The sequence below is a fragment of the Lepidothrix coronata genome, unplaced genomic scaffold, assembly GCF_001604755.1.
Source record: "Lepidothrix coronata isolate B3197 unplaced genomic scaffold, Lepidothrix_coronata-1.0 Scaffold50, whole genome shotgun sequence".
Classification (NCBI taxonomy): domain Eukaryota; kingdom Metazoa; phylum Chordata; class Aves; order Passeriformes; family Pipridae; genus Lepidothrix; species Lepidothrix coronata.
Genome location: NW_016690230.1, coordinates 1,518,323 through 1,532,796, shown reverse-complemented (window position 1 = coordinate 1,532,796; position 14,474 = coordinate 1,518,323). Strand labels below are relative to the sequence as shown.

Here is a 14,474-nt window from a genome sequence, read left to right as displayed (position 1 = left end):
ATGGTGTAGTTTCAATGTCTGAACACTTCTAAGATATCTATCACATTTTAATATGTTTTAGTACAGTTATGTTTTCTCTTGGACATACATTTTCTGCTCATATAATTATCTTCTTTTGTTGCTCAGTTTCATCAGTTTCTTGTTTCTTCTAATTTTTCTTAAATTTTCACTCTTTCAACTTTTGTATAAGGTAAATAGAAGAAAGCATCCATACTTTTCTGAATGTTAATTTATAATCCATTCTAATCCTAATTATCTTCCCCATATTTACTGTTATTTTTTTTCCTGTGCCCTCTGGGAGACTATTGCAAAATCTACAGAGAGCACCATATATGTAATAGTTCTTACGAGAAAGGAATTATTTGGAAGTTTGTATGTACTCTGTCTTCCCATTTCTTTATCTTTTCGCACAGGAGAAAATACAATATATTAACTTCTACATTCTTTAATCACCCTTATGCTGCCATATTTCGGAAGAATTCTTTCACTATGGTTTTTGAGTGTTGAATGTGATACCTATGACATAAATATTCATAGAGAATAAGTTATATACTTTCCCTAGTCTAAAGTAAACATTAAGCATGGGTCATCCACCTAGAGAAATACAATTTGTTGAGAAACATATTCAGAAGGAAAGTACTAAAGGTTCACTCTCCAGTTAGGTGCATTTACTTCTTAGGTTTTACAAAAATCTGTCATAGGTCTGTTTATATTCTCTGTATTTTTAATGCACAAGACAACAAAAAAAGAAATATGAAAACAATGTGAAGGTAATTTTTACAAGCAGTTTGAAGAGCAGGATCAAAAGTCAGAATTTATCTTGGAGGAATAATTTATTAAGATCTAGAATATGAAAATTTTGAAGGTAACCTTGGAGTATTACACATAGGAAAGAGAAATGATGTGTGCAGATAATGAAAGTAAGGAGTGAATGACAGAATTTCAGAACAAGGGCTCCAAGTCCTGACTCACTCTACAGAGCTCTGTCATGAAATGCATTTGATAATCCAGGATCTTATAGTTAAAATAGAAACATAGAGTATACTGTAAGGGACCCATCAGGATCATCAAGTCCAACTCCTGGCCCTGCACAGGACACCACAAGAATCATACCACGTGCCTGAAAGTGTTGGCCAAACGTTTCTTGAATTGTCTCAGACTTGATGCTGTGACCACTTCCCTGGAGAGCCTGTTCCAGTGCTCAAACACCCTCTGGGTTAAAAACCTTTTCCTGATATCCAGCCTGAACCTCCCCCAACTCAGCTTCATACTGTATCCTCTAGTTGTCACTGGTCATGAGTGAAGAGATGAGTTCCTGCCCCTCTTCTTCCCCTCCTGAGATTGTTGAAGACAGCAATGAGGTCTCCCCTCAGTCTCCTCTTCTCTAGGCTGAACAAACCAAGTGACCTCAACCACTCTTCATACAGCTTCCCCTCCAGACTCTTCATCCTCTTTTGGATGCTCTCTAACAGCTTAATGTATTTTTTATATTGCCGTGCCCAAAACTGCACACCATATTCAAGGTGAGATCGCACCAGTGCAGAGCAGAGCAGGATGATCCCCTCCTTTGACTGGTTGGTGATGCTTTGCCTGATGGTCCCTGGGACATGGTTGACCCTCCTGGCTGCCAGAGCACCCCCAGCTCCTTTTCCGCAGTGCTGCTCTCTGTCCTCTTGTTCCCTAGTCTAAACACACAACCAGGGTTGCCCTGTCACATGTACAGAATCCGGCACTTGCCCTTGTTAAACTTCATATGGTTGGTGATTGCCCATCTCTGATTTGTTGAGGTCCCTCTACAGGGCCTCTCTGCCCTCAAGGGAGTCAATAGTTCCTCCCAGTTTAGTGCCATCTGCAAACTTGCTTAGTATTCCTTAAAGCCCTGGTCATTACCGAAGATGTTGAAGAGAACCAGGCTGGGGATGGAGCCCTGAGGAACCCCACTGGTGACAGGTCACCAGTCTGATGTTGCTCCATTCACTATAACTCTTTGTGTCCGACCTGTGAGCTAATTGCTCACCCATCACATAACATGGTTATCCAGCTGTGTGCTGGACATTTTGTCCAGAAGGATCTGGTGAGAGACAGTATTGAAAGCTTTACTGAAATCGAAAAAGATTACATGGCTTCCCTTGATCAACGAGGTGGGTTTTCCTGTCACAGAAGGAAATCAGGTTCGACAAGCAAGACTTTCCCCTTATTAAGCTGTGCTGGCTGTGACTGCGTTGTCCTCCAAATGTCCTTCAATACCTCACTGAATAATCTTTTCCATGATTTTACTGGGGACTGAAGGTGTGTAGTTTCCAGGATCCTCCTTCTTGCCCTTCTTGAAAATCAAGACAATGTTCACCAGCTTCCAGTCAGCTGGGACCTGTCCAGATTCCCAAGACCACTCAAAAATCATTGAGAGAGGCTTTGCAGTGACATCAGGAAATTCTTTGAGTATTCTGGGATAAATCCCATCAGGCCCCATAGATTTTTAGGGATCCAACTGGAGCAGCAGATCCTGCACAATTTCAGGGTTGACTGGGAGCTGATCATTCTCACAGCCATTTTCCTCCAGCTCAGGGCAACCTGAGTTCCTCAGATTTGCACACTTACAGATTATTTCACCTTACAGGAGGGTACAACATTCTTTAGAGAGGGAAAAAATGTCTTTTAGTGTACCTTCTGTATATTATAAAGATGATTATCTACTGCTTGCTTGGTGCTAGGGGCCCCTGGTGGTCTAGTGGTTAGAGTGCAGGACTCTCACCGCTGCGACCCGGGTTCGATTCCCAGCCCCCCGGGCAGATGGAGCTCGTCAGCCCTGTAAGGCAATCCATCTAAGAGAAGGTCACTCTAAACAAACCTACGTCCTGAGACCCTCACTGCCACTGTCCAAGCTTGCTTGGCCCCGGCAGATGAACCTCAGGATTAAAGGGTGGGCTCAGTTCAGCGCACGCTGTGTCTCACCTAAAAAATCCACTGCGCAGGCTCGAAGGGTTAATGACCTTTCCCAAATCTTCGCTCGCGAAGACTGGCCATTATTATTACTTGGTGCTAATAAGTTTTTAAGTGAAGTCTTGTCTGAATTACTGCGAAAAATATATAGACTGACTGGTGAAAATCCATATGTAGAACTTTTAATCTAAGGAAAAAAACATTTGGGTGTATTTAGTTTAGAAAAGAAAGAAGAGGAATATGCACTTCATTTATGCTCAGGAGAAATGTTGATCACTACCAATAGGCTGTAGGTGAAGTAGATAAATAGATACAAAGCTTTAAACACCAAAAAAAAAGGTAATTTGCTTCCTATTGTCAAAATGTTTATTATGGTGTAATTTTGATATTATGTCATGCTGTGTGATTGGAAGTGCTGAGACTAGTTTACTCTTTTCAGGACTTAATTTTTGCATAAAGAGATAATGTCATATGTTTCATTTACATAAGAAATGTGCAAGTACAAAAATGATGTTCTAATGACACAGATTTTGTATCTATTTTGTTTGACGTCACTTCATGCTAGATTGTAGATACCAAACCGTGGTGTGTAAAAACTTTCTGGGAGGGAAGATAATGCAGCCTTAATGGTTGCTGAATGTGAATGCCTATGGCAAGGGGTTTGGACTAGATAGTCTTTAAAGGTGCCTTCCAAGCCAAGCTGTTCTATTATGAGAAAAAAACAAAACAAAACAAAAACCCCAGAAAATGAAATATTACAGATTTTGCTGTGAGGCAGAGCAACTATGACCACCAAGTCTAAGCAACTTTGAATTCATCTGTAAAATTTCAGATCTCTGTCACTAGATATCCCAGGACAAATGCAACTTACAATCAACTACTTGTACTTTTGAAGGTTGACAAATTTTTTTCAGAGAAAAACACTGGGACTTTGCATTTACTATCCTATGTGTATCAGGGTACTAGTCACCAATTCTTAACTTACCTCATCCAATTGTGGCCTCATTTAGGAAGTCCGTGAGTGCCAAGCCTTCACTGGGTATGAAATTGTCTTTTACACTGACAGATCACTTTGTCTGGAAACACAGAGGTAAAACTATGTATGTGTAATTTTTGGGATTTTCTTAACAATGTGTAGTGTCTTGGTTGATGCCTAATCTCTTCTGTTCTGAGAATAATGAACTAATATTAAACTAATATTAAAAATATTAGTATTAAAACAGGAAAATAACCCACCCGAACTAGCGTTCCTCCACAGCCCAAATCTAGAAAGCTGCAAAATGCGGACTCTTTGGTTGTCTGCACAGCAGTTTTCAGTAGTTTTTTTTTACAACCTAAGAAATTTTCCATGACTTCTCTCCTTCAAAGATATTGGTTTCTCTAATATTTAAAGGCTATGCAATTTATCTGCTCTTCTTCATTCGTGCCCAGCTATGAACTCTCTACTTTGCAGAATATAATTCTGTATCCTGCTTTTTCCCTGCTTCATGTAGAATTGAACTGTAATAGTTCTTCTACATCAGAGAGCACCCATGCATATTCTCAGAAGAGAGATATGATATCGATATGCTAATACTCAGTCATTTATTAAATACTCATGTATTAAAATTATGTACATGTTTATAACACAGGCTCATATTTATAGCTAACTTTTGTTAACTACATGTATTTTAAGCAGTGTAACATTGTAGAAATTTTGTGTGGTGTTAATGAGGTATCCTTCACCAAGATTCCCAATACAGTAGAAGTAACTTATTTTGTAACACTGCATACAGTAAGGATCCTAAAATATGGGTTTGGGTGTTGATATATATGTGTTGCATTTTCTGTTTATTTTGAAAATTATGTCTCACATCAACTTGTCTGAAGGAAACATACACATTCTGAAAGAGTATATCTCATTGTACTAAGATAGTATAATTTTGATCTTTGAAAATAATCACTGACTTTTTACAGTGAAGTAGGAAATATTAACCTCAGTGATAGCCACCATCCAAAATTCTTCAATTTCATTTACATAAAGTACAGAAAAAACAAACAATATAATTTGAGGTTTTAATCCGATAATTTAAAATATTTTTTAAGTGATGACTGAATGAAAAAAAATCTCTTTATAAGAAATTTTCAACCATGGGGAAAAAAAAGGGTATGTATATTCAAATTGGGAATGATCTTGCTCTTAGTTCCTGATTTGAAAAAAATTCCCATACAGCTCTGTTTCTGGTTTTCACCTCTCTTTAGAAAGAGAGGTAATTTTTCCTTTCTGCCTTGTTGCTGTAATTACTCATATTGTTGAACTTTGATCACTTGTATTTTTCGTGTTAACCAAACTAAAGAACAGTCTTGAAGCTGAAACAAACTAACATAATTTTTCAGGTTAATTCCTTGTTGTGATACTGTGCTAAAAACTTTGTGCCTTGATATTCAGATGTTGTACAAGTCTTAGTGCAACTGTGGCAGCCCTTTAGTACTTATGCTTACTTTGTACCTATGTGCACAAATTATATACTTTTCCTGCTAAATTGTTTTATCTAGAAATAGTCCTTAAGTAGCAAAGAAACACTTTCATATGTGATGTCATTTTCTATTGGTCAAAATCTCTTTGATTTAGAAGGACAACTGAAATGGAAGACTACAACAGAAATGTATAGCTGAGTGTTTGCCAGTAGTCAGTTGTTAGTGGTTTTTACACAAGTAGCTGCAAGTTTTAAAATGGCCAGGCTTAAAAAAAATGTGGGATGTATAAAGGGTTCAAAAAGGTTTATACTTAAGAGATTTTGAAGTCAACTTTTTGAAACAATGAAATCTCCAAACTCTTATTTACTGTATTGAGTATTGATAACAAGAAGCACTTGTGCAGGTTGAGGCTGTGTAGCTTCCACTGCCGAAATATTGTTAGGCTAGAGTTAATTTCATGCATGAGGAAACAAATCATGTAATGGAGTGGATATGTGCATTATGTATAATTAAATTCTGCTGATTTAGCTCTGATTTTTTTTTTTAGGCTTTTATGTGTTTGTTCACAGTTTTGCAAATACTTCTGTATTGTTTAAATAATTACATTTTTAAAAGAGGTATGTGTACTGGTTTTGAGTACTGAACTCAAATATGGCATAGAATTAAAAAAAAATTAGTCTGATCTTCCTAGGGGTTTTTAGCAAGGTGGGAAATTAAACAGCCCATTACTTTGTTTTTTTTTTAAAAAAACTACCACTTCAAGAGTTTGTTCTTACCTTTCTTGGATTCATAGTTAGTAATATATATTAATTATTAAAATGTATTTTTCTCAGTATTTTTACATTTTATTTTTTTTTCCTAGCTGAGAGACACAAAGTCGGCAGATCAGAAAACAACGTTGCTACATTTTCTCGTAGAAGTGTGTGAAGAAAGCTATCAGGATGTCCTGGATTTTGTTGAGGATTTTCAGCATTTAGATAAAGCTAGTAAAGGTTTGTGTAACTAACTAAAAGTTTTGGTTTTGATACATTAGAGTGTCTTGTGCGTGGAATGATGCTTGTTTTTTACAAACAATATTTAAAAAAATATACACTAATGGTCTATATCATGGATCAGTAATTTGAGCTGCTGCGAATGGTCTTGAAGATACTTATTGTTTGGTCCTTTAACATTTACTACAGGATTTACCATTACATTTCTTCTAACATGTCTTCTAGAATCATGTTCCAAAATATATTTCTTTTAAAAGTTCTTTTCTATTAACAGAACTTAATTCCAACTTTCAATCTTTTATACAGTAAGTGTATCACTCAGCGTCTTTTAATTTAGAAGTGCAGAAAGGCTGGCATGCTGTCACTTAATTTTATTTTATTTTTTCAAAACATGGAACAGTTTTGTCTTCCCTGCATGTGTGTTCTTCATGCAACAGTAGCATTGAAAGTCTGGAAAAATTTTACTGTTTCATCATGCAGTACAGAATATGGTAAATCTCAGTATAGAGATCAGTGCATTTTTTTGCAATTAATTTTTTAATTAAGAATGTCTTTTTCATATTTTATCACAGTTTAAGTAATTTAAGCAGACTAAGCACTGAGTAAGACATTAATGCTACCTCAGCACTGTCCTACTCTGTCAGGAAAAAAAAATCAGATGGTTGTCTTGGTTAATAATTTTTTTAGTTTATATCAGTTTGGAAAGTATCACTGTTTTTCTAGATTGCTCTATGTAGCATCACTCTTATGTCTCAGTCAGTCTCCCTGACACAAATTACAACTTTGCAAAACCTGCTTCTGATGAAGAACTTGAGATACTGGTCCTTTACATAGAGGAGTTCACTTCCTGGTGTCCTAGTTCTTAAAGTTTCCAATTTTACTTCGTGCGTTATAACCACTTAAAAGTTCATTTACTTCTAAATAGCTGTCAAATGTTTCAAGCCTTTCACCTAACTGTTTGTACTGGAAGTAGAAAGAGTTTCTGCTGTATATGAATTTAACGTTTTCATCATAATTTGCAGTGTTAACTGGTCACTGATTTTTTTTTTCATTACCATGATGCTATTGTCTGTATTGTGGTTGAATTTTTTATAACAGACAGGAAAACTAAAACGTTTCTTATTAGAAGCCATTATTTTCAGCATAGACAGTCATCTTGTATGACTGACAGACACTTTTGACTGTCTTCTGGAAAACTTCTGGGATATAAAACACTGACCTTTCAAAGAGTAGTCAGTAAAATTATCAGTTAGTCCAGATAGCTTTTTTAGCTATCTGCAAATGATTAGATGAATCTTTGATCTCACTCAGTATGTTGTAAGATGGAAATCAATGATCGTGTTTTCAAGTTTATATATTGAATTTGCTTCAGTGTATTATGAGACAAATTTTGCATTTCAGTTTTATTGTATGAAAAAGACAAAGGCTTAGGATATCGTTAACAGGTTAGTGTATAGAGTGCTTGTTTATACTTGTTTCCTTACTTACAAAACTCCATTCTGTTTTGAAAGACTCCTGCTGTGTTGGAGTTTTGGAAAATGCAGCAGATCACAGAGGCTGTAGCTCATGGGGTTTTTTTAAACTTTTTAGTCCTTCTGCAAAAATACCTTTTTATGAAGCAAGTTGATTTACTATGCACCAACTGTTGCACAGTAAATTTTTAATTAAGTGGATATTTTTACTTGAGTTTACCAAAGGTCAGTTAAAAAAATGTCTGTGAATCTGTGGTTGTGTTCAGTCACATCCAACATATGGTCTCATGTAACTTCCTAATATGCTGATGAAGTCTAACAAATTGACTAAGAATGATTTGTATTGAGGCTTCTACAGAGAGTTGAGAAATTATAGCAGATTTTACAGCAGATATTACAAGCCATCATTATGGCTACTAGGGAGAGTGATAGAGAGGAAGTCATAAAAAATCTTTTATCTAGTCAAATATGCATATTCCAGAAAAAAATACTGGTTGTGGTAGAACAGAATTTGGTATCGAGGGTTTAGAGCATTTCCTCCATTCCTAGATACTGTACTTAGGGTTTAAAAGGAATAATCCATCCTGGGTTGCTTTATTGGAGGCAGTTCAGACTTCCAGTAAATCTGGAAAACTACTGGATCCCAATGTTGCATGTAAGGGGTTACAGGCTCCTGATAGTACAAAAGGAAGTCAACCTGGGTTTTTCCTGTCATCTGATAGAAAGGTTCTGTTCACATATATGCTGCTTTGTTCCTCAAAGTTGATGGGTAAGGAGATAACATCCCTCTTTTCTGGTTTGTATCATACTAATATAATGGTCAATTTTCCTGTGAGCCATATAGGTTGTATTTTTTTCCAGTTCTTGTTTCTAAATTCTCTACCTTTTGTCCTCTCAAAGGTTAGGGCCTTGTATAGGTGGTGGAATGCCATTCCCTTCACGGTTTTGCTGAACTTTGTTCTCCAAAGTAATTTTTAAAAGTAATTCTGAAGAATAAATCAGCAAAGTTGGATAAGAATATTCTATTCTCCCATACCTTTGTTGTAAGCTGGTTTTTATCGAGCTGATTCTATTCCCTGTCTGCATAGTCATGTGTTCAAATACAATAATTTCACATTTTTTATGTGGCATAAAAGTATTATTTGTGAGTGTCCTTTAAATTATAAATCAAAATTAATGTGGTAGATGTTTATATGTCATTTGAACAATATTAACAGAAAACTTGATGCTGAACATACTGTATAAAAATGGAACTATACTATGTATTTTTTTGTTTTGGATTGATCACCTTCAAGTAATTGTTGAGTCTTCTACAGGTTTCTCAAAACAAGTTATTAAAAAAATGCCTTTTTTTTTTAATTCCTCCCTGACATAAGTGTCCTTGTATCAGCCAGCCCATTTGTAGCATGCCTCATATTTTTTTATTTTATACTTGCTCATTTTTAAACTTTTTCTCTCAAGGTGTTTCTTATTCAAAGTGGTGACCATTGGAACATTACAACATTCAACAATTCATTTTCTTTTTATCCTTTTCAGAAAAAACATTCTTACTCAATTAATTTCATTAAATATTGTCCAGTGACTGTATAGTAAGCTGTTAAAATAGCTTGCAAGACTTTAAGAGAAGTGACAAGGTCTGTTAATTGTGAAGCTAACATGTATTTTTTAGTATTTCATAAATGATCAAGCATTCACAGTATGTAAATTAGTCACTGAATTAGGAAAAAGATACTTTTTTAAATATAACTTTTACAGGCAAGCAACAAGGCACATGTAACCTTTGAAAGTGTAGTTTACTTCAGGATATTTAATTTGGGGATTTTTTTGCATTATATGCTAAAAGTTTTGTCTCTACTTTTGTAATACTGGAAGTAGATTTAATTCATTGTTATAGTACATGTACATTTTTACTTTGAAGTGTAACAAATCCTGTTTTTTAAGTACTCGTAGATCAGCAGGAGGAACTTTCATTGCAGCTAATGAGCTTACTGATATGACAGTTCCTGAAGATTTATATAGTTAAAGCTGTCTCTTCTTTTGAACATAATGACTTTCCTACTTTTCTATTAGTGTTCCAGACACAAAATATTTTGGTAATTTACTAATTTTACTAATTTCTTATTTTATGATATTGTAAAGAATTAGATTGCATTTATCCAGGCTGCTGTTTTACTTGATTGACTCTAATTTGCTCAGACCTTACAGGTAATAGTCTATAATAACACTATAAAACTGTAGATTTTTCTTCTTCTAAAAGACATTAAATCATCACAGCTTTACAAGCAATGTATCCATTTTCTCATTTTTGAAACTATATTCAGTTTTTTTCATAGACAATTTCACTTCAAAATAAAAAAAGCTAGAAACCAAATTGTAAATGTGAAGTTTAATCTATATTCATGAAAAAGCAGGATACCTCCACCTACAATATTTAAAAACATTAGGACAGCATGAGATAAAAATATTAACATATATATGCATTCTGTTATTAACATATAAGCATTCTATGTCACAAGGAAAGGCTTTTTTTCCTACTGGAGAATTTCTAAGTCAATGGTAAATTTCTCAATACTATTAAATAACATACTTGTGCTATGCATTGCTTGGGCTTTTGTTTTGATGTGGGTCACAAATTCATAGGCTGTATTTTCAGGCCATCAAGATTGTTGTGTTTGTTTTTTCAGAAAGCAGTGCAAACTTTGAGTTACTCCATACTGTATTATACTCAGTCAGTACCAAAATCGACAGGTACTTCCACTATTTTGCAGATTACACAGATTTCTAAATACCTATAGCAGATTTACAGTACAAAATAGACTCATTGTGGAAGGTGAAAGCAGGGACTGGGAAAATGAAGAACTGCCCACTGTAGAAGATGGCTTCTAGACCATTTAAGGAACTTTGAAGGTGTGCAAGTCTATGGGACCTGACGAGATAAATGCGTGGGTCCTGAGGGAACTGGCTGAGGAAATGGTAACGCACTATTCATCGTATTTGAGAAATGATGGCAGTCCAGTTAAGTTCTGGAAAAGGGGAAACATAACCTTCATTTTTAGAATAGGAAATAAGAAAGACCCAGTGCCTGGCAAAATAATGGAGCAAATCCTTGTGGAAACTGTGCTAAGGCACAGGGAAAATAATCAGCTGTTTGATGACAACCAACATGGTTTCACTGAAGGCAAATTGTGCCTGACAAATTTGGTGGCCTTCTGCGGTGGGGTTACAGTGACAGTGGATGAGGGAAGGGCAATAAATATCATCTACTTGGACTTTTACAAAGCATTTGACACTGTCCTGCACAACATCCTTTTCTATAAACTGGAGAGACAAGAATTTAATAGATAGACCAGTGAGTGGATCAAAAATTGGCTCATACTAAGAGATTTGCAGTCAATATGTCAATGTCTAAGTGTGGACCAGTGAGGAGTGGTGCTCCTCAGGAAACTGGTATTGGGACTGGTGCTTTTTAACATCTTTGTCAGTGATATGGATGGTGAGATCAAGTTCCCCTCAGCAAGTTCGGCAACAGCACCAAGCTGTGTGGTGCAGTCGACACACTGGAGTGAGGGGATGCCATCCAGAGGGACCTGGACAGGCTTGAGATATGGGCCTTGTGTGAACCTTATGAAGTTCAACAAGGCCAAGTATAAGGTCCTGCACCTGGGTCAGGGCAATCCCAAGCACAAGGTAGGCTGGGCTACCTCAAAAGAAGTGTGGCCAGCATGTCAAGGGAGGCAGTTCTGCCCCTTCTGCTCTGCTCTTGTGAGACCTCACATGATGTGATGCATCCAGCTCTAGGACCCCTAACACAAGAAAGATGACCTGTTGGAACAGGTCCAGAGGAGGGCCATGAAGATGATTAGAGGACTGGAGCACCTCTCCTGTAAAGATAGGCTGACAATTGGCGCTGTTCAGCCTGGGGAAGAGAAGGTTCCAAGGAAACCTTATAGAGCCTTCCAATACCTAAAGGGGCCTCAAGAGAGCTGGAGAGGGAATTTTGACAAGGGCATGTAGTGATAGAAGGGAATGACCTTAAGATGAAAGAGGTCAGATTTAGATTAGATATTAGGAAGAAATTCTTCACAGTGAGGCTTGTGACTCACAGGAACAGGTTGCCCAGAGAGGTTGTAGACTCTGTTCATGGAGGTGTTCAAGACCAGGCTGGATGGGGCTTTAAGCAACCTGGTCTAATAGAAAGTATCTCTTTCCATAGTGGGGGGGGGTGGAACTGGATGATCTTTAAGGTCCCTTCCAACTCAAACCATTCCATGATTCTGTGGATGGATAGCCCATTCAGAAATCTACCTCGAAAAATGTTTGTAGCTAGCAGGGCAACAATTTTATCATAGGTTTTGTTTTTCTTTATTTTGAGAATTCCTTTTTTAAAATGCAAAGTTCGTTTCCCATTTTTTTTAATGTTATGTATGGGATGTTTTTCTACCTCAAATGGTTGTTTTCAAGAATGATGGCTATGAATTATAAGCAGAAGACTTGCTACCAATCAGAAGTCCATTTTTAGAGGTCTTCTGAATGAAAAATCACTATTATTTACACCTTTCAGAACTTCTAGTTTCTTGGTATATAATTCACTTGGTTGCATATCAAGACACCACCCAAGAATGATATCAAATGTATCTTAGGCCTTAGTTTATATGGAAATAAGGCAATGTATGTTTTACATAGCTATTGAATACTCTTGTAAATTAGTTTAGAGGCAGCTAAGCAAACTAAACATTCCTTATAACAAGTGAAAAAAACCTGCACTTTGCTTAGTAAGAAAAAAAAGCAACAATATTCTTAAAAATTGATTGCTCAAAATGGTGATTATATAAATGGCACTCAGAATAGAAAATACAAAATTTTATGGTTTAAGAGGTAAACAGTAATAGGAATAGAAGTTTTGGGTTGATTAGGTTTTCAAACAAGACAGTTATTCACTGTAAAGCCTCAAAATAAATGTTGAAGTATAGCAAAGTAGTGGCATAGAATTCCATATGGAAAAAGGGATTTGAGATACCATTGTTTAAAAGGAAGAAAAATTTTTTCAAAGTCATCTTTTTTTCTTTCTATTTGTTGTCGACTGAGAAAGTATGTAATGTATTTAGCAACTAATTTTGCCTTATTATTGAGCACTAAGCAATAGAGGAAGTTGTAAATATTTGTCCATTAAGGCAATTCTTAGATTGGCAGTCTATTTCAAGCTCTAAATTGGGTGAAAGACATTCTTTCACAAGATTGAAAAAGCTTGTTATTTTTTTGCTAGGTTTTTTTTTAATTATTTGAAAATTACTTGTTTTTTTCAATATTGAAAATTTCGGGCTAAAAATATATATCAGTTTACCAATGCATCACCTAAAAGTGTGCCAGTCCAGCATTTAAGATAGCATATCTGGGGCATTGAATATATTTGCAAAGGAAATTCATGGTGATATGGTTTAAGTGGACCTTTAAATATTTCTACAATTTTGTATTTATTCATGTTTGTTGCAGTGCTGTCTCAACCTCTAACACTTCAACATTGTCTTGCTCTATTGGGACATAAGTCCTATACCAGCACACTACAGATTTGCCATATTTTTACATAATCTGAATAGTTTTATAATAAAATGAACTTTTTGAAAATAAGTAGCTAAACACGTCACCTTGCACCTTGTCAGGTTTTTTTTTGGGGGGGGTGGGGGTGGGTTTTTTGTCTGAGTGCGTTACATGGTATAAAAATTCTGGCTTTAAGAGCCAGTGGAACTTCTACAATACTGTTGTGTGTTGCACATAATCTCTTTTAATGTTTGTGGCTATAAGTTGTGCACAGTAGTGTTATGTGGCAAGTTGTTTTAAGATCTGATTATACAACAAACTACCACAATGTAAATGAAATACTCCATTTCTTTAGGACATTGAAATATATGCATCTTTTACAAGCATGAATTAGCAAATCCAATATAAGAAAGAATTTGAGTATTTGCACATTTTTAGCAAAATGGTGCTTCAGTTTCTAATATGATATTGAAGTGTGTCAGTAATCTATTATTTATCATCTTGTGCTGGTCCATCAGTTAAGTTGTGGATCACAACCAATCCCTGGTGCGGTCCTTGCGTCCTGGGTTGTTTAAACGTGTTGTAGACAGTTCGATCTTTAAACAGATCAAGATTCAGATAAAGTTGTTCAATACTACTAATTTCATGCTTATTCACCTGAGTATAAATGTCTGGATGTTACTGAAAGATTTCATTAATGTATGATGTTTTAAGTGTTAGTGAGATTAAAACAAAATTATATACTCTGGAGGGGAAAAATGTGGCTATCTCCTAAAAGATGAGGAAAAATCAAGTGAGTTATGCAGAAATCAGTTGCAAAAAAGTGGTGAAAAGGACAATATAAAAAAAAGAAAACCTGAATGCACTGTGTAGATGTTTAGAATCCTGAAGATGCGAAAGCTGAATTTTAACAAGTAGAGAAGTGCTGCAATGTCGCGGTCCGAGGGGAGGAGGGGACAGGACACCAGGAAGGGTGCAAGCAGAATCCTTTATTCAGGCGTGTCTCTCATTCTTAACCGTCCCGCCAGGGAAAAAGGGGCAGAACATAGGGTGGGCTATCAGACAGAGCAAATCAGAA

General features: G+C 36.0%; 1 protein-coding gene across 4 annotated transcripts in view; it reads left to right on the top strand.

Moving 5' to 3' along the window:
- DIAPH3 (diaphanous related formin 3) overlaps window positions 1-14,474 on the top strand; it is a 210,095-nt gene that overhangs the window by 98,782 nt on the left and 96,839 nt on the right. For all 4 annotated transcript variants that reach the window (XM_017815368.1, XM_017815367.1, XM_017815369.1 and 1 more), the window contains one exon: window positions 6,260-6,389. In XM_017815368.1, coding sequence (XP_017670857.1) covers window positions 6,260-6,389 — 130 coding nt within the window. The remainder of the gene's footprint in view (window positions 1-6,259; window positions 6,390-14,474) is intronic.